The sequence below is a fragment of the Electrophorus electricus genome, chromosome 17 (genome assembly GCF_013358815.1).
Source record: "Electrophorus electricus isolate fEleEle1 chromosome 17, fEleEle1.pri, whole genome shotgun sequence".
NCBI lineage: Eukaryota > Metazoa > Chordata > Actinopteri > Gymnotiformes > Gymnotidae > Electrophorus > Electrophorus electricus.
The window spans coordinates 2,544,061-2,571,100 of NC_049551.1; the positions used below are offsets into that span (position 1 = coordinate 2,544,061).

The window sequence follows — 27,040 nt, forward strand, 5'->3', positions numbered from 1 at the left end:
AACATCTTACACACAGCAGCACAGCAAACCCCAACAACAGACTACACACAGCAAACCCCTACATCATCTTACACACAGCAGCACAGCAAACCCCTACAACAGCCTAAATACAGCAGAAGACCCACGTCCTGCTCGTCACCCAGGTGGACCCTGTCTCCGTCAGTATTTCCACCCGACACGCATGGAGAAACTGCAGCGCCCAGTTAGTTGTATTGATAACCATGTCCTAATATGCCAAACGCTTTGTAGCACTAGTTGGGAGCTATAATCATCAGTATTTCTGGCCTTCCGCTTTGCCTGCTGCAGCGCTAGATATGAGGCATGCATCTCCGCTCCTGCGGTAGCAGTGAATCAATCTAGGATAGATTACTAACAGACACTGCAGCATTTGGATAGTATGACAATTGACTTGCACAGACAATCCAGTTGCAGTGTAATAGCACGTAAAGTCAAACTCAACCACTGTGAAACATTTTCTGGAACATTTTCTTTATGTGGCTAAAATGTTACTATTACATATCCTGCTCTTATGTATAAATAAAATATTATGTACGTATTTTAGTTGCGTGGTTCCATTTGAATGTATGATTCGCAAAATTAGGACGATACGTTTGTCATTCAAGCAGAGCCTATGCAGGTTTGCAAACCTCCCATGTAATGGATATGAGCTGTAGGCTCGGGCAGGGTCCACCCCCGACAGTGATGTCATCAGGACGGGACGGGTTTCATAGTACACTAGAAAGTGGCGACGCCGTAGTACGGTGAGGACGTTTTCTATTTTGGATGTATAAGATGTAGTGACCTCACATGAGCTTTGATCATCACGACTCCTCAATACAGCGGTTAACGTCAGTGAGCTAGCAGCCAACTTTGAAAGCAGTTAGTAATCAGAAGTTTTCTTCATTTAGAGTTAGCCATGGCGCTACTGTTTTCTGGGTATGATTCATTAACTGCATCCCTTTTTAACGCTAGCCTCTAGGTTTCGGAATGGACTCGTGTTACGGCTCGTTGTCTTTGGGGATCGTGGCCGGTGTCGGTTGTGGACTTTTCCTCGGCTGGCACCTCCGTGGTCGGGGCGCGCTGGCAGCTCTCGGAGACGAGGCGAGCACGCTGGGGGAGCACGGCGAAGTCAAAATGATCCTGGTAGTTCGGACCGACCTCAAAATGGGCAGAGGCAAAGTGGCAGCCCAGTGCTCTCACGCAGCAGTGTCTGCCTACAGGCAGGTCCAGCACAGAAGTCCTGACCTGCTCAAACAGTGGGAGTACTGCGGCCAGCCCAAGGTAGTGGTCAAGGCACCCGATGAGGACTGTCTGCAGGAGCTGCTGATTCATGCTAAAGAGCTTGGGCTGACGGTCAGCCTTATTCAGGATGCTGGAAGAACCCAAATTGCTCCAGGTTCCAGGACGGTTCTTGGGGTTGGACCAGGACCCGCTGAGCTTGTGGACAAAGTAACAGGTCACTTGAAACTTTACTAGATGTTGAACTGAACTGCTGGTGTGTGACTTTCTGGAAGTTTTTTTTTTTTTTTTTTAAACTTTTGTTGGCATAAATTGTAAAGTGTTGGATATTTGTGATTAATTTCTGGATTAAAATTAACATGAGACAGATTTGTTGTTTGACCATTTATTTTAAGAAGCAATTAATTCACTTGTTTATGAGTATATATGAGTACATTTTGTTTGCATTGTAAGTGTGTATGTACAGAGATGGGTCTTCTAGCTTCAGGTTAAATCAGGCAGCTCTCTATAATTCTAGATTCTAAAGCATTTTTAACCTTGAACATCAAATTTCAAAATAGGTGACTTCTCTCCCATACCCAGTGGAGACCTGGAGCACAAACTCTAGCCACAGCTTGGGTGAGCCCCAATCCCTTAATGTCTCCTTCCACGTTTATGTACCAATATGTACATCAAATCTCAAAACGTGCACGGATTCCAAACTGCCCTCAGGAAAATGGGCCATAAACATAAATTGGGAAAGTTACTTTAACTCATTACAGATTGCAACCGAGTTTCACTGACAAGCAATGCAGAGTTAAAGTGCTGTCCACTGAGTATGGTGCAAGGAAAACAGTCTAAACATTAGTAATGACAAAGGCAGGTTACTGTCCCAGCAGTGGTACAAGTGAAACAGAATGACTGGAGCAGAACATGCTGTGTAGAAGTGTACTCGGGTTTTCTTGGACATGAATCTTTTATTTTTAATGTGGTTGGGAGAGTCATAGTTATCCATTTTATGCATGATTAATATAGTGTATAGGGTGTAGAGAAATGTGTTACACTTGTGCATTTACCACACTGACAATTCTTTTCTTCTCTAAATGCAGATTGAAACGGTCATGGCCATTTGATGAATATTTTATAATCTCTCTGTACACTTGAGGAGGTGACCAAAACACCATGATAGCTGACCCATCCACAAACACGCACGCACACAATCATGATTAGAGGGACTGTTAGTAAAACACACACACGGGCCTATATAATAGTATTCTCTGTAATAACCCCTCTGGAATGCTTCTACACCAAGAGCACTGGGTACTGCACAAGGAAGGCCATCTGTAACATTGTAAACAGGGGAGGAGGAGGAGGAGGACCAAGTGATGATTTCTAGTTTTAATCAGGGAAACCTACACAGGTCAGGAAAAGGATAAACTCACTTTCTAAGTTATATTGTCTGTATGCATTGATAATCCTTTTCCAATACATGAAGAGCACCACAAACCCCTGTATTGAAAGCATTACTGGCTTTTTTGAGTAGTGTTTGTTCATGGCAGTCAGGGTTTTCAAATCTTTTGGAACATTGTTTGTTCAAAGAACAGTAAACAAACAGTTAAATGCATTTTACAGACGGACTGAAGAAGCTGCTCACACACACGAGAATGAGATTCTACATCAGTCTTCTCACTATAGAGTGCAAATCAGACGCTTCACAACAGACTTTTATTTAAGAGACAATTTAGTCTTCCCGTAAGTCCTCATGTTCATAAACCATTCCCCTTAAAAATAAAATGAAAAAGAAAAACAAATTCTAACAGATATATGGAATGTGGAAAAAAATAATTCCTGCGATTAAATCTTTTATTTTTTGGACAATATAGAAATAAAATGAGTCCTTCATAACAGGAAAAAAGGAAAAAAAAAATTTTTTTTTAAAAAGTACTGGAATAACTTTGCTCTTATCTTCAGACGCAAGTTGAAGACAGCTGAGGCTGGTGAAGTACTGGGGACGGGGGGTATGGATAGAGGGTCCAGGCCAAACCAAGCGGTGTGGGGGGGGGGGGGGGGGGGTGTTGTCCTTATATGCCGTAGCTGAAGCCTGGCTGAGGAGGCTGAGGAGCCTGGGCGTAGCCGGCTGGTGCTGAGTAGCCGTAGCTGTAGGCCTGCTGGGGGGGTACTGCCACGCTAGGGCCCGCGGTCAGCATCAGCTGGGGTGTGCCTGCGGAGGAGACGGTGAAGGGCAAAGGTCAGACAGTGCCAGAGATGGAAGATACCAAGCTGTAGCTTCAGACAACAACAGTCACCATCACCACCACCAAATGCTATGACTGCTTTATCCTCCAATCTGAACAGGCTTCCAAAGCCTCGAGAAGGCAGGAAAAGCACTTCTGAAGTGAGCTATGGATGGGGGAAGGAACTGGTGGGAGTTGTGACCCCTATAGGAGACACACTGGGAGGTGCTGCGTGGAGATGAACGCGCTTCAGGAGAGGTTGTCATAACGCGTCCCCTCACCTGTAAGACAACTCCTGCCAGGACTACAGAGACGCAGGGAAAGTGTGCTGCTATTTGTTTAAACAGATCAACAACAAAATGCACATGATCACCCATTACTGCTTCCTGTTTACCATGCCTGTTTGATGGACAGTGTACAAACTTCTAAGCACACCCTGTTCTGTAAAACCATGAACACTCCAGGCTTACAGAAGTCTGTTTTTTTCTAAAAGTTTCCAGAACTACATCTGACTAAGCATGAATCAGACTTTAGTCATGGATAAAAAAAAGCAGCTGACCAGATGAGGCCAACGGCAAGGCCCGGCTAAGCCGACCTGCGTGTGAGAGGGCTGTATCCTTGAGCCTACATCTGGCTGGGCTACACTACAGAAGCAGATCTCACCATAAACAATGGGTTGCGTCTCTGTGGCCTGCTCTTCTTGCTTCCTTAAAGACTCAGATGTTTCCAGCTTGTCCACCTGAGCAATCACAAGGGAGAAAACAGACATGTTAACTGTAAAGGTCTCAAATGTAGTTAGTCAATGACCTTAAATGAGCAAGTTCAAGCATTTAATATAACTGATTGATGGGACTATACCTGGCAACGTAATTTCCCTTATTCTAGTTTTCAGATGAAACTTGGCAAATTTACATATGATTTTTAGCCAAGAACAAGGCGTATTCAAATCTATAAAGAGGGAATTTGCAGAGGTCATGCTCCCGTCATTCTTTAACTGCAACATTCCCGAACAGAATTCATTCACAGGAAACCAAACCCATGACGCACAGGAATCCCTCCTACGATGAACTACACAATCTGAACTGGGATGAGCATACAGTGCAATCCAGAAGTAATTGGACACTGACCATTCCTGCTGGTTTGGCTTTGTATTATAGCCCACAGGTTTTAAAACGAGTTCAGGCCATCAACTTTAATTTGAGGGTGTGCATGTCCATGTTGGGTGAAGAATGCAATTATAGCCCAGTTTACATATGGGCCTTTTAGGGATAGAAGATAATTAGGAAATTGGTTGCTCAGTTGTTCCAAAGCCAGCTGTGCATTACTGCATCATTAGCTCATGCACAAAAGAGCTAATCACAAGGTCTAGAGTTGATTCTAGAGTTGATTCCAGACGTGCCATTTACATCTGGAGTCTGTTGCTTTTATCTCAACATTAGGACCCACAAAGTACCAGACGAGCAGGACATCTTAGATAAATCTGCCACACACCCAGAACTTCAGGTGTGTCAAAACCAACCATCTGCAACACTGTCAAGAAGCAATATGACACTTATGAGCTTAGCAGCAGTAAATAACTCGGCATATGGAAGTAGAGCTGAACCGCTGGAGGACAATATTCATGTGTCAAGATGTCCACTGTCAAAATTTAAGCAGTGCATCCACTAAGAGACGTAGACCACCTTTACACTCCACCTCACAGCGAGTTAGCATAGTTTTACTGCCACTGCCTCAGCTGGGCTTGTAAGCAAAGCATCATTCCCTCACCCAAGTAGTTCAAGGTTTACCTAATTTCTATACTAGTCCTTTACTCCCCAAGTTCAGTTTGTAAACTACCAACACCTCTTCCACACAAAAAAGGACAGCCTTCATATTTACCGTTAGCATGTGTGTTAAGAACTTGAACAGAATGGGTAGAAAGCGTAATGTGGTAATGGGACTCAGGGTTTACATTAGGGAGGCTGGTGGAGAAACAGGTTAACGGCCAGGATAACAGCCGCATATCTGTAGGCACCACAAACCTGCAACACATGGCCAAGAATGTGGCCCTACAACAGTGTTAGCTTCTGGCAATCCTTCCTAAGGAGGCCGGTTTTCAATTAATCCCTCTTAAAAGCCCCACTCCCGAGATGGGTATTCTGCATGGGCACCTTGCTATGCTGGTTTTCCAAAATGCCTTTGCACATATGCGTCTGACTGGATCATGCTATTAGTAACCACATATCTACTGCAGTGAGGGCTCTGTTCATGGCTAATACTTAAGTGACTTTTAGAAGGGCCATATTCATAAAACCTACCACCAGGTTTAATGTAACGTTAACAGCAATTAGCGCAGAGGTAACATTTCCTCATTCATAAATGTGTATTACTGGTGTGTGTATTTTACCATTTGGATGCTATATAATGCTACTGTGTTATCCTCATTTGCATATGACATCAACGATTCTTAATAGCACACTGCTCTGCAAAGAAATACCACCTGAATCTGTCAGAATGGTAAATTTCCTGGTAAACTGGATGATATTTTCTCTAAGAATATTTAGTCACACAGGCAAATAATCAACAAAACTCTGCAGACATGTATTTGACTAACTGACTATGTAAAAGGCACATTTTGGGTCTGAGCATGATGGCAAACTTTGTATCTGCAATAGTAGGAGTGCACAAAAACTATTACATTTTTATGCAACTAGACATGTTCAAATGTACCATTGATGTAACGACTGGGATTATTCATTCATTTGCTTCTTGGCGTGGGTCTTTAATGAGTTTGGCCTCATTTATATGTCCATTTTGATTGGCTTTTATCTCTGGCACAGATTAATTTAGCACAGCACTAAGTTGACACCAGTGCATTAAATTATCACCATGGTAACTATTAATAGGAATTAAAATACTGTGTGGCACATTTTGCATGGCACAGTGTGGTTACTGTCAGGTTTTATGAATCTGGCCCAGTGTGTATGTATGTGGTTTAGAAGAAGCAGTGTAACATCTGTTTAGCAAAAACATAAAACCTCATGCAAAGTGCTAAGGTTTTAATTCATGAGGCCAAAAGGAAAAACAAGGGAAATGAATAAAAAGAACTATATCTTTCACCTTATCCTTAATAGCATCAACCTGAAAAGGAATTTAAGAGGTGAAGCTTAGAAAGAAAACAAACATTTTCCATAACACACTGGAAGCAAGGGAATAATAGCTCTGGCAACCCCAACAGCAGGGCGACACAAAAAGAAACAAAACTGAATAGCTGGTTTACTATCATAATTCAGACCTAGCTGGTCAACTGTAGAAGCTATACACTGTCTACTTTAGAACATTCAATCACTCATATCAAAGTTATAATACACCCTGACTTTCTTAAAAGGATTCTTAAACTGAACATTACAGAAGCATTTCAAATGATTGGGAAAGGTTTGTCACATCAAAATCCCATCCCCATAGATTCTCAATCAATGGGTGACAATTTGAACAAACCACTTAAGATGAACAAGCTACTGTTTATTACAGCAGAGAACTCACTTTATCAGAGGTAGAATATTAATTAATGTAGCATTTACTTATTTGTGTTTTGCTGATCATAGTCTGACAAATATTTAGTGTGTGAACCATTGAGTACAGCTGAAAATCTTCATTTTAATTGTGATCAGTGGTTGCTGATTAAATCCATGTGTAGTTTTATTTTACTTGGGAGTGATTCCGTCCTTTTTTGGTGAAAATGTAAATCTATGAAAGATATACCTGAAGTTCTGGAAGACTATCAACCTTTTTGTGAGGGGGAAAGGTGAACAAAGTTAAATTACTGAAACAGGCTTATGTTAGACAAATCACCTGAAAGAAGCACTCACAAGCATGTGAAACACTCAAATTTTCAAAGGGTTTTTGATTTTGACATAGGTGAGCTATACATTTAGAAAGGTCTTAGTTTTTAGTGAAGGTTTTTCTGGAGCAACTGTTGTCTTTGGCACTGCCCCACCCAACTCAGTTTTAGTTCCCACCCTGCGATTCCTCTAGAACTCTGAACCCAACTCTAAACATACTCAATGGAGCTAGCTGGAGGAACTTTTTCAAGAACATTAAACTGATGTACATAAGCAGACTGGAGAGTCCAGTTGTTCTCTGTCTGCACGTACATCCTGGCGTTTTGGAGGAGGGGGAGGGGGAGTGTCAATGCAGCCATTCTTAGACAATTGAGAGTGAGACCTCAAGTCATGCGAGGTCTTGATATTGATGCATTCAATGAAACGCTGGTGGTAAATGGAGTAGAAGAAGCCTCATGAAAGAGGATTAAACTGCATGACTAAAATGTTTTTAGTTGACAATGTAAAATCAGTAGTTTGATCACATTTGTTAGTATCAGGATATTCATTAGATATTAAGATCAAGAAGTTGAGCCACCAGATATCTCAGGGGTCAAAATTCTTATATTCTATGATTCTTAAGAATGTAACCAATCTTCCAAATTCCTCCAGCGCCTACAGTTTGCATCTGACATTCAATATTTAACTTTCTCATGCATCACTGAAAATTAGGTTTTTTGTTTTTTGTTTTTTAAGCAGTTTTCTATGCATAGACCACACATGGCTGATTTCAGCTCAGTGTGTGAACACCCAACAACGCCTTGGGCGGCGCGTGAAGGTTGCATGTTACAGGTCACGTAAGACCATCAAGCTCACCTGAAGCCCATCAAAAGGGCAGATTAGGTTCTACCCAAATACATGGCACTGCATGTTTGACTAAACTAAAATGAGTGCAGAGGTTCCCGCTTTGCATCTCCGACTTCCTGAGCACGCTTACCTTGCTGAGGTACTCCCTCATCACTTGGATGAAGTACGGCATGGAGAAGTCCATGAGGTTATGCCTCCAGGCGGTCTCAAGCACCACGTCGGGCCGCAGCAGGTCGTAGCAGGTGAAGAGGCAGGCTGCAAAGCACTCCTTCTTCTCCTCCTGCAGGAACCACTGGAGCAGCTCCTCCGCCAGCTCTATGTCCTTTGACTCAGATGCGTACTGCATGGCATCCTGGGAACAAAGTGGTGGGACTTTACTCCAAACCGTTCAGCTACAGTACACAAAGGGGGGCAGTTATGCCTGAAAACATTTTACAGGGCCACGCACAGACCAAAGTTAGTTTTTGAGTCTACTCTAGGGTTTAAACCCTAACCCAACACAGACGGTGATTATATAAAGTATAGGTGTATCTGACATCCTTTAACTATTAATTTTCACAGCCAAACACACAGAAATTCTCTGGTTCTCAACACAAACCAAATGAGCAGGGGTGTAGTCATGAGTGTACAGGGGGCTCAACACAGCTGAGTAGGAGCATGGAGGGTAAGTGGGGACCTACTTTAATTGATCGAGTGGTCAGTCAATTCGGTGACAGGTAGGCAGAGAAAGACCCAAGTCTGCTAAGACAAGTCTGTTGGTGGACAACCTGCTCAGACTAATGGTATTAAGGCTGACTGGAGTTTGTAAGTATACAAAGAGCAGCCTCATAACTCCCCAATTCAAGATGGGGAGATGTAGCTATAACGCTTCATACTGGGCCATCCTCTGTAGATCTATTTCAGCTATTTGATGCAAACTGGTGAAAGTCAAAGGTTGGATGCGGATGAGACAGGTTCTGCTGTGCTGCAGGATGTGTGTAAGTGCGATTGGGTGGTAGTCACTGGATGATTGTGGCGGACTTTGGGCAAGGTGGAACGATGGACTGAGACAGGAACAGCTCGAAGATCTTTGTGAAAACATTGGAGAGCTGGTGTCCACATTTCTTCAGCACCCTTTCACTCACACCAATAGGTCCAGCAGTGTTTCTTGGATTCACCACTCTGAGCACACACCTCACTTCGTGTTCCTGCACTGTGAGGGTGTGGTTGCTATTGGCTGGTGAGTGTGTTGTGACTGCATCAGATGCCTTCACATTAAAACGGGCAAACAAAATAAGAGATTGCTGGACATGTAGTTTGTGAAGTGCAGAACGCCCTTGCCAAACCCGTCGTGTATCATCAGGAACGTGATCCTCAGTCTTCCTCTTGCATGCTAGCTTAACTTCTCTGATGGCTCTTTTTAAGACAGCTCTGGCAGCACTGCACTGAGCTCCATCCCCAGACCCGGAGGCATCGCTGCAGGCCTCAAGTATAATTTGGACCTGCTTTGACAGCCACTGCTTCTTGTTGGGATACATCCAGATACGCTTGTCGACCATGACATTGTCGACATCATTCTTAATGTAGCAGAGTACGGTTGAAGTGTTCCAAGTCCTGGTGTTCAAAAATATCCCAATTTGTCCTTTCAAAGCAATTCTGCAGCTGGGAGAAGCTCCCTCAGGCGATGTTTTAACACGCTTTGTGATGAGTAGAGCATTTTTTCCTGAGGGGGGGGGGGGGGTCTGTGCCAGAGTTAAGAACAAATATAAGTAGTTTTGTCTGCCCTAAATGTGATTGGTGGTACCCATTCACAATCATTGAATAGACTGTGTCTAGTGTAAATTTTTGGTAGTACATTTAATGTGGTGCTCAAATTCAGGGAGTACTTTAAATCAGCATGGATTTATCTATAATATGAACTGTTTCGGGATAGCTACATGAGACCAAGAGCTAGGTGTGTGTTAGAGATTATATATGATTTTTATTTATTTATATATCTATCTATCCATCTATCTATCTATCTATCTCTCTATCTATCTCTCTCTCGCAGATGGGATATACACATCAGTAACCATAAAGGTAAACTCATGTGGAAGGTAGAAAGGACTGCACTTAACCGTCAGATACTCCAAACCCAGAGCATACTAATTCATGCACATAAATGCATAACCCTTCCTTTGTTCTAATGGTACAGGACTGACAGCTTCACTTTTTCCAGTGTCATCTCCACCTCCGCCTCTTGTTGTAGCCGATAACAAATCACAGACATAACAGAGCCTTAACTATATCCTCTGACATGTCAGCAAGTGCAGAAATTCAGATGTGACAGCATGAATACTCTGTAATCCTACATTTGTAAGATTTGACGAATGTAGATAAGATTCGCTAGACTGAACAATCACAAAGGAAATCACAGAGCTGCTGTGTCGATACATACCGCCATCTTATAACACAAAGACTTTACACAATTTCTCTGCATAGTCCTAACTGAAGATGTTTTTTTCTTCTTTTGGACACTTTGCACAACTGTAGGACTAAGCAGTCGCACGCGCGCATGCACTTCCCAAACTGCTTTTTACTTTATAAAATAATTATAATATTCTTCTTTATTGCTTGATTTGCATACAAGACAGAACCTCAAACTAATTACATGACATGCCACAGAGCTCTCATTTTTAGTGTTCTCTCCCAGAGTAATGAGCATACTGGACCGATGGTGGGAAAGTTCATGGGAATCATCTGATGAGTCCTGGGGGATTCTAAAGAGAGCAAACCCATGGTTGCCATGGTAACAAAGGCTATAATCGTATTTAGGATACGGGGCCATTTGGACCTGCCATAAAACTCCAAACCAACATGCGTCAGGCTTCAAAACGTCTGACAAAGACTTAACCAATACAAAACCAAATCCGTCTGTGAAGAGATTGTAACTCTGGGATCATGCAAGGAATTACAAGGAATGACCAAACCAAAAAGCCAATGAATAAGTAAAGTGTTTTTTTCCCTTTTGTTTTGTAAATATCACATACCTTGTAGAGTTTGTCTTTTTTGCAGAGTTCCACACTCTGCTTCCAGCGGTTGTTGCCTTTGAAGAGGTAGGCAGCAATTCTTCTAAACTCGATGAGCTCGTGTTTCTCTAGCCGCTGGGCCAATGAGATGTTGTCAAAGTTATCATATGCGTCTATAGACGTCCGAAGTGCCTGTGATTGGGTTGGCAAGAAAAACAAAATCTTTCATGTGTTCTTAGAGTTTTCAACTCTAAGAAAAGAAATACATGAAATAGCTTTACAAATACATGAAATAGTACATAAAAAGGTTATCTCCAGAACTATTGTTACACCGGTCACCAGAAACTAACCAGTAAAGAATGGGGGCATGGCTCACTGACAAACGTTGCATGAAAAAGGTCTGCTACAGTACTGAACATTTGGGCCTCTAATGCAAAAAGCTATTATAGCTATAGAACTATAGCTGGTTCTTCACTCTAGTCACTAAGTACTTAAGCAATTAATTTCATAATGCTATCTGAAGAGCCAAGATAAATTCACATGAAATTAATGCTAAGGTAACAAAGAATTTGTTAGCATAATAGAAGCCAGTTAGAAAGAGACTCTCCACTCCCTGGCCCAGACCTCATTCAGTCTCATCTTGATCAAGAACCAGGTTTTCCACCACATACCAGTATACCTCCACTATAGTAAACGCACGGGAACTCGCACCTAGTACCAGACTGATTTATTGTCCTGAATTTTGCGCTGGCAACATGACCATCCTTCTCTCTGTGAGACTACACACATGCATACCATAGTGGGGGTAGATGACAATACTTCATAGATCTGAGTCTGGTCTCCAGTACACCTATAAAATTGACCTATGCAGTTGTAACTAATGAAGTGTACAACACTTTTATAACACTGACCTAGGAGACACGTGTAATTATGAAACTAAATGTACCTGTCAGGATGGGGGATTTCAGGACAAAAAGCAAACCAAAAGCTACAAGTGACACTTTTGAACAAAGGGAGAACAGATCTTGGCCTCTGACCTGGTAGTCTTCCTCTGTAATGAAGAGGTTATTAAGTGCTTCGTTGACAGACTTGTTGTTGTGATTCTGTACAGATCGCAGGTATGGTTTGACAAGGGGAAGCTGCTTAACCTGTAGAGACAAAGTTTTTTTTTTGTTATGAATTATTTCAATTGTTATTAAAGGCTCTTAAAATTATGTTTTATGTTTTATTAGGCCTTCAAAATGTCTCACTGCACAGGGGAATCCAAATCTTTTATTTCTCTAATAATGCTAATCTTGCTCTTATACAAAGTGCGTCCTATGAATAGCCTTTCAAAGTGCAGTAAAATGGATGGTCCAATGTTCAATAATGCTTATGTAATATACAGGCTACTGTAATGTAAAGGTAGTCCATACTGTGCTATGTTAGTCTGTAGTGAAGTACGTGTCCACGGACCTAGCAGTTTGCATGCAAGCCTACGTCTCCTCACTGTCCATTAAACCACACTTAGCAAGAAAAGCAAAATGCTGATCCCTGATTAGTGCTCTGGCTCTGATGTTGAGGTATACAGGTGCAGCCATGTCCAGGTACATTACCCGTCACATGCCCTTACCTTGCTGAAGAATGTAACAGCGCGGGAGTGGTCCAGCCTTGGCGACAGGACGATGAGAAGGTCATTCAGTAACAAGGGCTTGAACTCCAGGTAAAACTGGATGGCTTTATAATACAGCTCCACGTTGGCCACCTACGCAGACGCACGAGACAGAGCACCAGTGGAAAGCAGAGTTAAGAAGCCAGACTGTGGTCCAAAGGGGGTGGGGGTCGAGACGGCTTTGTAGATATGCCACAAAACCAGTTGTACCACATGGCAGGTAAAAATAAATAAATAAATAGATAGATAGAAAATCAGGTTTGTGAACTACAGTTGCACCTTGGTAATGATGTCCTTAAACTGGCTCTCCTTCCAGGCGTCTGTGGGGTGGTTCATCATGGTGATGATGGCGTTGTCGTACTCCTCGTACTTGTCGTACAGGAAGACCAGCTCGGCCCACAGGTGAGCCTGTTCTGCTGCACGCAGCACCTGCAAGACGTACAGGATTTCAGGCAATGACCGCCAGCTCCTTTCCTGTTCGCTGCTTTTCACCTCTACTAAAAGTCAACTGCATTCCATTATCAGGAATAAACTAGGTGAAAAAATGAGCCTGGCACACAGGTCAGAGGGACATTTAGATTGGTCTTTGTTCTATACTAACTAAAAAAAACAAAAAACAAAAAAACACAACCAAAAGCTAATCAGAAGTTGTATGGATCAGTTTGACATATATGCTTATTTGCATGGGGCCTTGACTGTCTGCTCATGATTGGAAGACCATTCTCTATATTGGCAGGTATAGCCACCACGCTGCAGGTTCATTACCTGTAACTCAAGCAGAAGACAAAAGGCAAGAGCCCAGATCACCTGCTAAACACATCAACCTTTACACAGGGCGAATTATTAGGCTGGCTAATGTTGGTGAATCCGTCACTCTGTACCTTGGGGATGTTGACCCGGGACCAGAAGAGTTCCAGATGTTCCCTCATCTTCTGGGGTTTGAACTTGGAGTAGAGGATGGCCAGCTCAGTGAACATGCCCATGTGAGCGCGCTCCAGTCCCAGCGCTGCTTCCAGCATGGTGATCAGCTCCTCAAAGTACCCACGGTCCTGCACCAAGCAGCAAAGGAGGGTGTTTACTGCCCTGCCAGGGCCCAGAGCTGCCACGCTCCCTACACACTTAACACATCTCAGAGAGACTCCCAAAGGAGTTTAGCACTGCAGCATAAAATGAAACTGAATATAAAATGTATGCTGAGATTTATGTTAGAAGAGCAAGCATCCTTAACACAACATCCTTAATTTTTTTAAAACCCATTTTTCCCCTCAAAGTTATACCAATTTACCACATAATGGAACCCATAAACAGCCATTTAATACGCCAACACAGTGCCTCACTGTAATTACTTAAGCCTTCCTAGAGGCCAGGCTTGCCTGGTAGTAGTTGATCAACTCTTCCAGTTCATCTGCATGGACCACGATATGAAGGCCGCACATCTGAGCCAGCCTGAACTCTTTGCCGTCCACACAGGCAAAGCACACCTACACCAAGACAAATCCGGCGACACCGCATTACATTAAGATTCAGGATACGGGCGGCTGTGCTCATCGGTGCTGCCTCGTTATGCAAATTAGTGGCCAAACAGAGAGATCTCGTTGGCTCACCTCCTTCCACGTGCGTGTGCTATTAGCTTTGCGAGCCCCATCCACCGCAGCCTGGTATTCTCCGAGGTGGACCAGGGTGGAGGCCAGGCGGCCAAAGTTAGACACGTTGTTGTAGAGCAGCTTTGCTGCCTCGTACATCTTCTCATCGTAGCAACGATCGCCAACCTACAAAGATCAAGATTAGGAAAGTCACTCTCAGGGTACTAATCCTTTGGACATAAAGTATTCCATTACAATGTAGTGTAATACTTTAGAGGTAAACTTCAGCATCAGGACACCTCTACAAATAAAGTACAAAATTTAAGCTTCCTCTGCAACTGTACATTTTTTCTTTAGAAAATGTTTTGTTTTTCATATCAAAAATGGACAGCTAATTCATAACCAGTTCTGCTTACACACCATAAAGCTTCCGTAGTTTCTATTTACAATAAGTGCAATTCTTTTTTTTTTAGTTTCTTCATCTCATGAAGAACAGTGCAGTGTTTCAAGTGATGAGAGCTGCTGGATCACCTGCTGGATGTGAGCGTTATTGGGGCCGTTGATGAACTCTTCCAGTTCTGCCAGCCGGTTGGTTTTAGCCAGAGCAAAGATCAGCTCCGTCTCCACGTAGGACTCTCTGGCCTTTTTACGCGCCATCTGCAAGAACTTCACCAGGTCCTCCCAGTTACCTGGCAACAGCGGCATTTATAACACACTTGCCGCGCTCAGCCGGGAACACGCCCAAAACATCACTAAAATCTTTTAAGTACCGGATTCCTGAACCAGGATTTCATCTTTTACAGGGCACAGTGTCTCTTAATCCCTTCAAATGTACATTTCTGGCCTGGAGCTTCACAAGTATCAGGCATGAAGATCCCTACGGATCTACACTCCAAGGCATTTGTGTTATGAGGTGGACCTTACCGCTCTGGTCCGCGGCCTGGACCACCTCCATGTAGGCTGACGGGTCATCCGCCTTGATGTAAGAGTCGATGGCCTCCTTCACCAGGCCCTTCTGCAGCTGAGCCTTGGCCAGCTGGCTCCAGACCGCCGGCTCGTTGCAGCGCTCGGCAAACTCATAGGCCCGGTCCAGATTCCCGATGTGCTCAATTAGAACCTGCAGGAAGAGTGCGAAGAGTGCTTACACAGATTATAATAAATAATGAATTATACTTTGTTGATCCCTATAGCATGACAATAAGAGAAACAGATGAATAAAGGGTTAGATGAAATTTGAAGTGTATTGCACCACTGACTATGTAATATTGTGATTAATGCCAGTGTAAGAAATTATTAACCCATCACATCTAATCCAGTGTATTAAAAAAAGAAAGGAAGAAAGAAAGAACAAAGTGGAGTGCATATATTTTTCCAAACCTGGATTGCTGAGGTGTTGACATCAAACTTCCTGAAGATGGCGAAAGCCTCCTCGAAGAGCTCGCTGCTAATGGCGATGTTGGCAATGTCCGGAGCATCGTAGTTGTCCAAGCGGTTAATGTACTCCATGACCCGTGTCCGGTCTGCTTTGATTGCCGTCAAAATCAGCAAGTTCTGGAGGTTCCTGGGAACGGGATAAGGCATGGATTACTGACTGACACAGAGGAGTCCCAGAAACACAGGGTGGCTGCAGGTAGGACTGGCATGAACCTGTGTTCACTGAATACAGAGTTGTCCAGGACTATTTTCTCTAGAAGCTCAATGAGTTCATTGGGCAGGTCAGCCGTCATGAAGGCCTTGACTGTGACGGACACCTCCTCAGGATCCTGGGTTTCCGACAGTGCAGTCTGCACCACCTGGAACAGGCATCAAAATCACTGTCAAGCTGGTGCTTTTAAATGCTAAAAATACAAAAAAAAAAAAAAAGTTTTTTAAATTTGAAGAATCAGTTCTTCCATGATTTAGATAGCAGAAAAGGAGAACACACACAGATGAAGAACAACTTTTGGAATTTAAGTATTACATCTTAAATGGTTTTTGTCAAATGAACTGTTTGGTGGGTTAGATCTGATATTTCTGTACCTGGTCGATGAGGGGTCTTCTGTATGGGTTGGTCTCTTGCAGCACACTGGCCCAGAGCTCTGGGTCACGACGTCGCACCAGGTAACGAGACAGACTCTTAAACAAGGAGTTCTCATTGCACACCTGCAAAAACAAACAAACGTCGTAAGACTGCAAAGAACAACCCCCCCCCCCCCCCACCAAACGGCATCTACATAGTCCGTTGCATGGACGCTTACATGGATGAGCTCCTGGTCACACTGGCCTCTCTCGTAAGCCACGCAGGCCAGGTGGGGGTCTCTCTTCTCACAGTACTTCCCCACCACACGACTGTCGTAGTAGGGGTTCTCCCGTAGGAAGCGCTCTGGGTTGTTGTTGCTGTCGATGTAGATCTTCGCCAGAGCATTGTGGGTAGCAGGCTCTTCACAACCTTCGTGAATGCGAGCCTCCAGCCAGGGCAGAAGCAGCTTCAGTCTGGAGGGGAGACAGGACACGTACACAGCTGCTGGTCTGCTAGTCTCTCAATAAAGATTGATTTGGTTCATGCTATTGCTGAACTATGACAACCCTTCAGTATTTGTTTAACGCCAACACTCAAGCACATAAAAATTCTAATTCAAAATTGTTTTACAGAACTTTGAGGCTGTAAGCTTGCGAGAAGCTAGGATTCAATTGCTGTAATTTAACATATCACTGGAGAACAACAAAATCGCTCTGTCATGGGCGACTGATTCACTTATTATCTTAAACCCAAGTTGTGTAAAACTGCTGTATAATCCACACAGATATAGGCACAGTGCCAAAAACACCCTTAGCAAAAGAGTGAAGAGGAGGTCTCGCGTGTACCTGTTCCTCTTCTCCACTTCAGCCACCAGCTCATCAGTGGAGAACTGGCCCCTCACCACTAGGATGAGGTTCTTAATGACATCCTCAGAGCAGTCGACATCCAGCAGCCCACCAATCACCACCGGCAGGCGGCTGGGGTTCACCTGCAGAGAACACGCGGATGGTCAGAATCACACCCACCCACATCAAAGCAAAAACAGAAGGCTGTTTCAAAAAGACGACCGGAGGTCCTCACCTTCTGCACATAGATCTCGATGTATTTCTGGAGGTTGTTGCGGTACAGGTAGAGCACCAGGTCATGGACGAAGTCAAAGCGGTCGCACACGATAATGAGGGGCAGCTGGTCGGTGAGTTTGGCCTCCTGTCCATCAAACAAGCAGGAAACAGGGGGGTTACATCACACCCCCAGAGAATTTTCACAGGGACTGCAGTCTATAAGCTGCCGTGGACTCAATGAGGGAATCTTATATATTAAGATCTTCAAATATCATGTAATTGATTTTTTTAAAAGCCTAAAAAGATTTATATAATTTTATGTTGACAAATTTGTGAATTTAAGTTCACTTCTAAAAGAATATGATCTAGTTTAAGAGCATTCTGCACAGATCTGTATTATAGATTAGAACTGCCAATAAATTCAATCAGAACCATGGAAAATGTGACGTATTATCTAACTGTATACAACCTGCCAAAATGATTCCTGGAAAATTTAATTAAAAAAAGCAACAAAGATTTTCCGAAACACATGAAATGTGTCTTATTTCAAAAGGTTAGGACAGGTAGTCCACCACAGATAAAATGCCTCTGAGCGTACAGATTAGATTAGAACAGACATAAAATAGGGCAGACGAACTAAATTAAAACCCATCAAGGTGCCTCTCAGGCTTTGAATGGCAAGTGTTGGATCGCCCTCTGTTGGCTAAATGGAGTAAGACAAAAGCACAAAAAACCACAGCAACTGCCATTAAAACCAGGATTAAGAGACTGGGGCTGTGTACCCAATGGCACAAGGAGAGCCCTGGGGAATTCATACACATTCACAGAGACTGGGAAAATATATACAACAGTGAAAACATTTACAAAGACTTGTAAACAAATCGACCAAAACCTAAAATTTAATGCCACACAGTCCTATTTTAATCTACACTGAAATTAGATGAGTCTTCATTAATAGGGTTTTTAAAATATATATATTTTTAAAATATAGCCAACAAACCACGAACAACATGAGCCTGTCCTCCAGAATAAAAGCACCCATGCTCCATTTCAGAGAGAGCAGGGGATCACCATCAACTAACCACTGCCACCCACCCACATCCCCATACCCCTCAATCATATCAATTCCAGTACTAACAGTAATACTCTAACCACTGGGAACAATTGTGAAATGACAAGAAAAAAAAAATTGTACTTGTGGAACCTTTAGCTGCTATATGTTCTGCAAAGATACAGACAAAAAGCAAGAGAGACAATAACCAACACCAAGAAATTTTAAATTCATGTTAACTTCCTCCTGGCTACAGGCTAACACTAGCTAGCTAATCAACTGGGGGTCATTGGTAAGAGATTTAAAAAAATCTCAAGTATTACTGTACCATTGCATGCCTTACATTGACATGATATCAGATTGGGGATACACTATTATAAACCAAACATGGCTGTAAGTGAGTATGAAAGGAAATAATTTCTTTTAAGAGAGGATAACCTTAAGTACATGGGCAGAAACCGAAAGAGAGCAAGTCTAAGAGACCCACATAAGAGCTCCCAGCACACACAAAGGTCACGTTAGAGGAAGAGGTCATGACCAAAACCACATACGAGAAGGAAAGAGGGCCGAGGAAAGCAAGGGGACACCACATGTATCTGTGCAGGGTTGTAGGTCAACCGGGGGGGGGGGGGGGTCCTACCTTCAGGAAGTTCTTCACGCGCTCGGGGTCGTAACAGTTGCTCTCTCTACAGATACGCTCCACCTCCTTGATCTGGCCTGTCTTGCAGGCCGCCTGGATGTACTTGAAGTGCACCTCCGGGTCCTGACTGAAGTTCACGATAGAGCCCAGGAAGTAGAAGAGACCTGAGAAGTCAATTACATGTAGTCGGGTCATCATCACACTATTAAGAGACATCTCTGATAACCGACAGACATGTTCATGGTTTCAAGGCCCGAAACGGTGCCTGCCCTGGTTGCCCAGGCAACCATCCTCCTTAGTTAAACACTAAAGGTGAGAGAGCACAGAGGAGGAGGACGATCACCCTGAAGGCAAGGTCTAACTCTGCTCTCTCTCGGACCTGCTGGAGGAGAAGCCTGCCACTCTGAGCAGCCAGAGAGAGAGCAACTAGCATGCTTGTTCTGGCAGATCAGCTGAGCTTCAGGTGACCACGATTATAGCATGAAAAAAGAATGACAAATCTTTCACAAACAGATCTAAAGGGCTGATTTCAAACTATGAAACACTCACAGAACTGGAGAAATTGCAAATAATTCTAGGAGAGGGACATATCCCCCCTCGCTGCACAGTGGGTATCACCGCCTGAGAGGTGTGTGTATACACTATATATAAGTACATTTATAAAGTGCACGTATACATTTTGGAAATATCTTTTTGTAAATGTTGACAACTTTTATTTAAAATGATTTCTATTTAGTGTTGTCACCCATTTTGTACTTGCTTTTTGGTATTTTTTTTGTTCATTTTTCTCTTATAATGCTTTGGCAATATTGTTCTCATAACAGTCGTGCCAAAAAAAGCTACTTTGAATATTGAAATACTTTCATCATGTAAATTAAACAGACTGCAAACAAAAAATCATCCATTTGCTTTAGAAAGGTGCGCTAATGGAAGTTTCATTAAAAATATAAAAGGAGTTCTCCAAATAACACCTGTGCGCTTACCCTCAAAGCTCTTGAAGGACTCGAAGAGCTCTGTGAGAGCCTGGGTGGAGAGCTGCTCATGATACTTGGAGGCTACCTGGACGCAAATCTGGAGGTTCTGCCTGATGTTGGCAGAGAGCATGGCTCTCAAACACTCCAGAGAGTCCTCCACAGACAGAGAGCCAAAGAAGTTCACAAGCCACTGGAGGGAGGGAGGGAGAGAGAGAGAGAGAGAGAGAGAATATTGGTTTTGAGTTCAAGTAGCACTAGACACAATGTTTACACATTTTGGATGTGTCAAGTTTATTGACCCTCTCACACTTGATTCTTTCACATTTTTCATTTCACAGTATAAAAATAAAAGGCGTGCGTAACTGTGCGGGCGGGGATGTGTACCTCTGGGTTGAGCAGGTGTGTGTGAACGACAGCCCGTTTGATGTCATACAAGTCTGTGTAGTGCTCCAGGGCTCTCTGAAGCAGGCCAGCTTTCTCACACAGCTGGGCGATGTGGGCACGGTCATAATTAGTGAACATCTGATTCCCTAGGATGGCATCAGCGACCTGGGCAGAGCACACACACTTTTACAGGTGATGATGGCAAATGCGTGCTCCACCTCGGAGAACAGGGCATGTACTTTTGATTTTGGACATTCCACATTGAACTGTGACCATGTGCGCATGTGTATGCATGCAAGTGTGTGTATGCGTGTGTGTGTATGCGTGTGTGTGCGTGTGTGTGTGTGCGTGCGCACCTGAGGCGCATGCATGAGGTTCATCTCCAGCAGGCGGGTCTGCAGAGGTCCCTCAGAGGGTCGGTTGTTTTTCAGGGCATCCAGAAGGAAGGAGGTGCACTGCTGAATCAGGTTGTACTCCATAAACACATCCACAATCTGAAGCAAAAGCACAAGGCACAGATCAGAGGTCAGAGGGTTGGAGACATTTCGACCCCTCAACAAAGGCATACACCCATCCCATGTTCCCTTTCTGTTCCTTCATGAGCTTACTTGCTCCTCTTCCTCACCTGGGTAATGTCGGCCAGCGGCTCCTCGTCCTGCACCAGCATCTGGGCGAACTGCAGGCCCTGATCAGCACTGATGCGCATCACGTTCCTCAGAAGGAAGATCCAGTCTGGAGTGTAGCCCACCTAAGGAAGAGCAACGCGGCCCAGCACATCGTCAGCTGCAGTGCGGAGAATGCTTTCAAACAGATTAGATGAATATGTCCACGACTGCCCTGAAGTGGAAATACGCGATCAATCATCTTTATCTCCAGAACAGAAGGAAGTCTTACCTTCTTGGCGTACAGCACGATCTTGGGGAACTGGCCCGTTTCAGCAAAGCACTGGATCACTTTGTTGGGGACGTTGGCCCTGAGGTACACACTCAGGGCCAGGGTGGGGTCAACGGACTTCACAAGGTCTCCCAGTTCCTCAGAGCATTCCAGCTGCGTGTACATACACACAATTTATTGCCAGTAACCCATTTTAATTTACATCAGAGATTCTTCATTTGCTCACAAAAAACAACAGGCGACACTGGGATCTTGTTCTCCAGTATTGTGCATTGTGGATAAATCACTGTATTTGCCCCTGGACTTGGGTTGGTGTTTGTCAAGGCTGAGGAGCTCCAAGACTGGCCATGACTCTACCCATTTTAAGCCTTTAAAGTGGAAAAACCCAAACAATCCCTGAACAAACATTACCTCACATGTAAAACATCCCAAACATCTTAGATAACAAACCCAGCCATAGCCGCTTCTGTACAGAGTGTCCTTCTCCAACACACTAGGCCCAGCTACTCTCACTCTCACACTCACACACACACACACACACACAGGAAAAGCTTCTCAGCAGGGTGTGCGCTGATCCTAATCTACACTACAAATTTATTTCTCTTGCTCTCTCCCCTCACACAATAAAACATTAAAAAGATAGTACAACATATATCCGAGGAGAATGTTAATTATCATATGCTTACTACTGACATATAGCATTTATTAAAAACAAAAATGATGGTTAACTATTTGACATTTACACATGTAAATTCAGAAACACACGAACAGGCTAAACCAAGGAGACAGAGATGCCAGGGAGAGGCCAACCGTGATGGTATTAAAACCATGGATCTTCTGTAAGGTCTTGGTTTTTTATGTTTTCACCTTCTTATTATTTTTTAACAGCAGAAAACTGGGGTGGAAATCTATGGGAAATTATTTAAACTCAGTAGGAGCTCCCATTGGCTTGTGCTGCCTTTGAAGAGGTAAAATCTGTCATCAGAAGTGAAGGGTTGATATTGGTCTCTAAAAACCCAATTTAACATTGTTTATCCCACATGGAATTTGAAGCATTTAAATCTGACACCCACCCCCCCCCCCCCCCCACACACACACACCCCACACACACCTTGTCCTCTTTGAGCCACTTCTCCAGCAGCTGTTTGCGGCCCTGCTGCAGTACCGGCCTGCAGAGCTCCAGGGACTCAAACTTGTTGAGCTGGCCCTGGTCCAGCAGGATGCCGAAGTACTGCAGCAGCGGGGAGGTCTGGCCTGGCTGGGCCGGCACGCTCTGGAAGCGGCGGATGGTGTCTGGAGTCCTCAGAATGCCCTGGAACACGCAGGAATGAGAGGGGAAAAAGTGCCGTCACACACAGACACATCACAGGCATACATATAAAAGGAATGGTTCAATGCTCTCGTCAGAGCACGGTGTTCAGTAAAGATGACTGACAATTCCCACAATCCTTTTCATCTCAATGTCTTTTTCTCTCCGTCCCCCTGCTGCTCTCCCCGGTCCCCAGTCTCTGCTCACCTTAGGTGCGTTAGCAGCTACTTTGGCTGCCTCTGAGTAGTTGCCTGCAGCGAACAGGTTGTTGAATTTGCGGGCGAACAGCTCCTCTGCGCCGGCCAAGTTATTTCTCACAGCCATGCGTAGGGCCAGGTCGGGGTTCTGCAGAACATTGGTGATGTAGGGGATGATGTTCTCCTCCTCCACGCACACCGACAGCACCTGCAGGACACATGTGCGCAGGCACACACTTGAATTGCAATACAAATTATGAGGGTTTTTTTTTCCCCCACATCATTCACAAAAATAAAAACTTCACACATTCATATCATACTTTACATACCACTTCACTCATTTAGATATTTCAAAGTCTGCTGCTGTAACAACCCTCATAGTGGACTATACTGAGTGGACTATACTGCTCATAAGTGCGCCGTCGTTCTTTCTAAACCATGGCGCTATAATCCCATGCTTCTGTGTCAATACCCCTGACTCATAAAAAAGAACAAACATCTCTCACAGTTTGAGTGACTAAATATAACTAATGTATTCTAGATTTCGGTTTACAAACAATGAAGAAATAAAAATTAGAAATTAACATTTATGCACAGAAATGAAGAAAGGACCAAGAGCATCAGCATGTAAACCAACACACAGACACAAATTAATCTTTGATGTGCCAGTTCATACTAAATAACCTTACATTTCCCCCAACCAGAGAAACTGTTTAAGCAAATACCTTGGAAGGTCTTAAGTTTTACCCTTGTGCAAATATCACTTGGTGCCAGGTAAAGTATCAAAACTTTGTGTATATTCTACATTTCACCTATAAACATTTTGGTAAGTTTCTTGACAGATGATGGCTCAGGTGAGTGCAGAATCAGCTGACTTTCAAGTACGAAAACAACTCGAGACTATTTAACCATTGGCAAACACCTTCAAGCTTTCTGATGACCGGCTAAAAAGAGTGAAAACACACAAGACAATGGCTTATCCAAGATTGTTGTTTTAGAGACACAGCGTCTTCTCAAGTTACTGCTGAAGATTGGGTATGTGTGCATGTCTCATTCGTGGGAGATTATCCAAACACAACAGTGAGAAGATATGGGCATCGAGGTTCCCACAACACGACTTCCACTCCTGCATCCACCAATCACACCGCATTTTGTGGAAGTCTATATCTAAAGGATGGCCTAGTCTCTGTGCCTTGACGCAACACTGGAGTCATTTTGCCCAGCAGATGTTAAATTAGTGACATCACAAATTAATTTATGCTACCAAGGTCAGTCATATAAAAGAATGTGCTTTATTCAAAAGCTCATTCAGAGCCATTGTTCGGGGTTTTTCTAATCAGTCTGGGAGTGCAACGCTTTTCATGAAAATACAATTAGGAAATTATTTCTTTATGACCAGGTGGGGGATTTTATCTAAAATCGAATCGACAGTGCTTTACGTGGTGAAGATGTTACCCAGCGAGCAGAGGCCTTTAACGCTCCTGTAAAGTTCAGCATTCGACTTCAGATGACCTGGAAGATAATGCCCATGAGGAGATCCAGCCTGCCTAACACGACAGCTCTTTATCCTGACCTAACGTACTGAGGCAGCCGGCATGTGACTGTGCACCCATAGAGTGTGTGTGTGTGTGTGGTGTGTGTGTGCATGCGTGCGCACGAATGTTGAAACAAATCTAGATCAACAGGAACACGTCATGTCTACAGCTGTTCCTCCTCCATGAGCGCCACCCCCTCTGCACCTCCAACCCACCCCCAATAAAATACGGGTCAGCTCACAGGAGCAAAAATAGAGCTTTTCACCACCATCATCTTAACAGCACAAAGAGGAGTGACAGCAGGACGGAGGGAGGAATGGAGCAGCAGGAATACAAAAGAGGAAGGTGAAAGATGGGAAACAGGATGGATGGTGGCTAAGGGGGGGTGGGTAGGTGTAGGCTCCAGTAGCTACCAGTCCGATTATGTCTCACTCAGTCACTAACTTTCCTTAATATCCCAGATCTCAGGCAGGCTTGGGTGTGACCTAAGCATAATACATGTCATTATATATAAAGATAGAACTCATTAAGCAAATAATTATTTTGTTCAACATCCTCTCCCCTGCTGGTTGAGACATTATTTACATTTGAATAATTCACAGATATCAGAAATCCAGACATAGGCAAATTATTAATTGGAACCTTAATGGACAATGGCTTAATGTGCAATAAACATGAAGTGTGGCCAAGGATCTGACAGAGCACAATGCTGAATGAGTGTGTGTGTGATAGAAGCTCAGAAGGATTGTAATATGCTTGGCTTGGCTCGAGTCTACAGGGGGAAACCGAACAGAAAATGATATCGTCACACAGCCCAGTGATGCTTTCTGGCTTTGCAAAAACATGATTGGCTGAGAGAGGACATCAGGCTCCTCCTACATCATGTTGAAAAGATTGAGGCCACAAGGCAAAGCCACCCACAGCAGAATCACATGATATCTGGCACCATTTCCTCTCCCACATGCTCCGCTCTCTCTTCAAATCCCTCCGCTCTACAGCAGCAGCTATTTACAGGGATTCCTTTGGTTCCAGGTCATGGATCTCACACGTGTCTAGGTACATCCTGGAAGCAGTTTTTCCTCCATCCTGCCTAGGGTGGAACCGGCTTGTCAGAGACGAATTAGGAATGTGAGGAACTGGGATGAAGGAAGGAGTGGCTGAAAGAAGCCAGTAGGTGGCCAGACCCAGGCGCTAGCAAATGAGTTGCTAAAACCAGAAGGAAAGGCCATATAAATCAGTTCAAGAGATGCTCAACTTCACATCATAACTGGGTTATCCTAGATGCCTTAGGCAAAACAGTAATTAAACAATCCAACCTAACACTTAAACTAAATACCACTTAAAGTCACAGAAACAGTCCCCCGCAGCTCGCACACAAACAGTGCCTGGAAGAGAAGACCACCACAAACAGCAGCAACACAGCGGTCCGCAGCCCCCCGCGTGACAAAAGCAGGTGTATACTCCAACTTCAGTCCGCTGTATGGGAGGTCTGACGATACATGGATCGTCACCCACTAAACTATTCAGGCTTCAACTCTGGCCTGGCTGCAAAATTACAGTCTGTAACGGACTTTGGAGCTGAAGGAGAGAATGAATGTGGTTGCAGATGTGCCACTGATTTGCCTGTCAAAGCAAACACACGATTATCTCCAGATCACACACAGATGTGTCAGAGAAATGTCCCTCACAAGCAGCTTTCCTAGGTTTCACCTGAGATACACTGAGCTTCTCTAACCTCTGTCTCACACAGACGTAAATGTGACACACACACACGGTTTAGCGGACCAGGGTGCAAGGAGCCATTTCAATGCACCACCACAATATCGCTTGGCAGAGATGAATGCAGTGGTTGTAAAGGGTGCAGCTTTAGGGACACCTGTCTGTCAATCTTAGGTCCTACTTCCAGCTGAGGGAACCACTGGATGAGCAAGTATGCTTGGGTATTTGCCTTCCAAATACCCTTTTAATGTCTAAGCACTACAGGGCATTTTTATTTTATGTATTATTTTTATTACTTCCAATTATTAATGTATTGTTATCTCTTTCATTTTTCGTTTGACTTCTTTAAACAACTTTAGCAACTATATTTGAATAAATTGTATTTCTAAGTTTTTTTTTTTTGAGACATTCCCAAAGACATTCCCAAGGTTATGGGTCTTGGGATATAATAAGCTTAATTATTCTTCTGTCTCACGTAATGCACTTTGAATTGCCACTGTGTATGAAAAGCAGTATAAAAATAAAAGTGCCTTGGCAGTAAATGTGGCTGGCAATGTATTACATTTTCTTTCTTAACCGGGGGGTAAAGAACAGTGAGTAAGGAAATAAACAGTAGAATTGAGTGCAAAAAATGACAGCAGTGCAAATTAAGCACACAGGGAGAACAGGGCACGTGGGATAAAAGAAATGTTAGCCTGCATGCGGCTTATGTGAGGAGCAGAAGGTCTGTGTTGCAACAGATAACATAGCCAACATAATGAAGGTACTCCCTGTAAATAAATGGTTCTTCTTCAATACTTTGAAACCAGGGTACATCTGGCAATTGGTAGGCTACAGTTTGCTTTCTTAAAAAGTATAAGTTATGTTTATATAATGCTTTAACTAAACTACATGTACATAAATGTGGGTTACATGATATAAAAATTAGCAAAAATTT

At 43.6% G+C, this 27,040-nt stretch overlaps 2 protein-coding genes across 6 annotated transcripts in view; one reads left to right on the top strand and one right to left on the bottom strand.

Moving 5' to 3' along the window:
• Positions 1-694: 694 nt before the first annotated feature.
• Positions 695-1,608, top strand: ptrh2 (peptidyl-tRNA hydrolase 2). 2 transcript variants are annotated; one of them, XM_027022135.1, is made up of 2 exons: positions 695-761; positions 973-1,608. In XM_027022135.1, exon 2 carries the CDS (start codon positions 988-990, stop codon positions 1,474-1,476), a length of 489 nt encoding a protein of 162 aa, XP_026877936.1. In that variant the 5' UTR covers positions 695-761; positions 973-987; the 3' UTR covers positions 1,477-1,608. The 2 variants fall into 2 exon arrangements, with proteins under 2 accessions (XP_026877936.1, XP_026877935.1); XM_027022134.2 differs by having other exon boundaries at positions 730-879.
• A 1,546-nt stretch (positions 1,609-3,154) lies between these two features.
• cltca (clathrin, heavy chain a (Hc)) overlaps positions 3,155-27,040 on the bottom strand; it is a 37,602-nt gene continuing 13,716 nt past the window's right edge. For 2 of the 4 annotated variants that reach the window (XM_035535969.1, XM_035535968.1), the window contains 27 exons: positions 22,860-23,057; positions 22,455-22,655; positions 21,344-21,496; positions 21,075-21,197; positions 20,806-20,943; positions 20,450-20,614; positions 20,075-20,255; positions 19,092-19,255; positions 17,420-17,545; positions 17,185-17,327; positions 16,578-16,812; positions 16,360-16,482; positions 15,988-16,133; positions 15,718-15,901; positions 15,265-15,457; positions 14,872-15,029; positions 14,362-14,526; positions 14,131-14,238; positions 13,639-13,806; positions 13,037-13,186; positions 12,719-12,850; positions 12,144-12,254; positions 11,128-11,298; positions 8,250-8,471; positions 6,552-6,572; positions 4,116-4,191; positions 3,155-3,439 (listed from right to left, as the gene is read on the bottom strand). In XM_035535969.1, the coding sequence (XP_035391862.1) occupies positions 3,300-3,439; positions 4,116-4,191; positions 6,552-6,572; positions 8,250-8,471; positions 11,128-11,298; positions 12,144-12,254; positions 12,719-12,850; positions 13,037-13,186; positions 13,639-13,806; positions 14,131-14,238; positions 14,362-14,526; positions 14,872-15,029; positions 15,265-15,457; positions 15,718-15,901; positions 15,988-16,133; positions 16,360-16,482; positions 16,578-16,812; positions 17,185-17,327; positions 17,420-17,545; positions 19,092-19,255; positions 20,075-20,255; positions 20,450-20,614; positions 20,806-20,943; positions 21,075-21,197; positions 21,344-21,496; positions 22,455-22,655; positions 22,860-23,057 (4,095 nt within the window). In that variant the 3' untranslated portion in view covers positions 3,155-3,299. The remainder of the gene's footprint in view (positions 3,440-4,115; positions 4,192-6,551; positions 6,573-8,249; positions 8,472-11,127; positions 11,299-12,143; positions 12,255-12,718; positions 12,851-13,036; positions 13,187-13,638; positions 13,807-14,130; positions 14,239-14,361; positions 14,527-14,871; positions 15,030-15,264; positions 15,458-15,717; positions 15,902-15,987; positions 16,134-16,359; positions 16,483-16,577; positions 16,813-17,184; positions 17,328-17,419; positions 17,546-19,091; positions 19,256-20,074; positions 20,256-20,449; positions 20,615-20,805; positions 20,944-21,074; positions 21,198-21,343; positions 21,497-22,454; positions 22,656-22,859; positions 23,058-27,040) is intronic. The other 2 variants (XM_035535971.1, XM_035535970.1) reach the window with 1 other exon arrangement.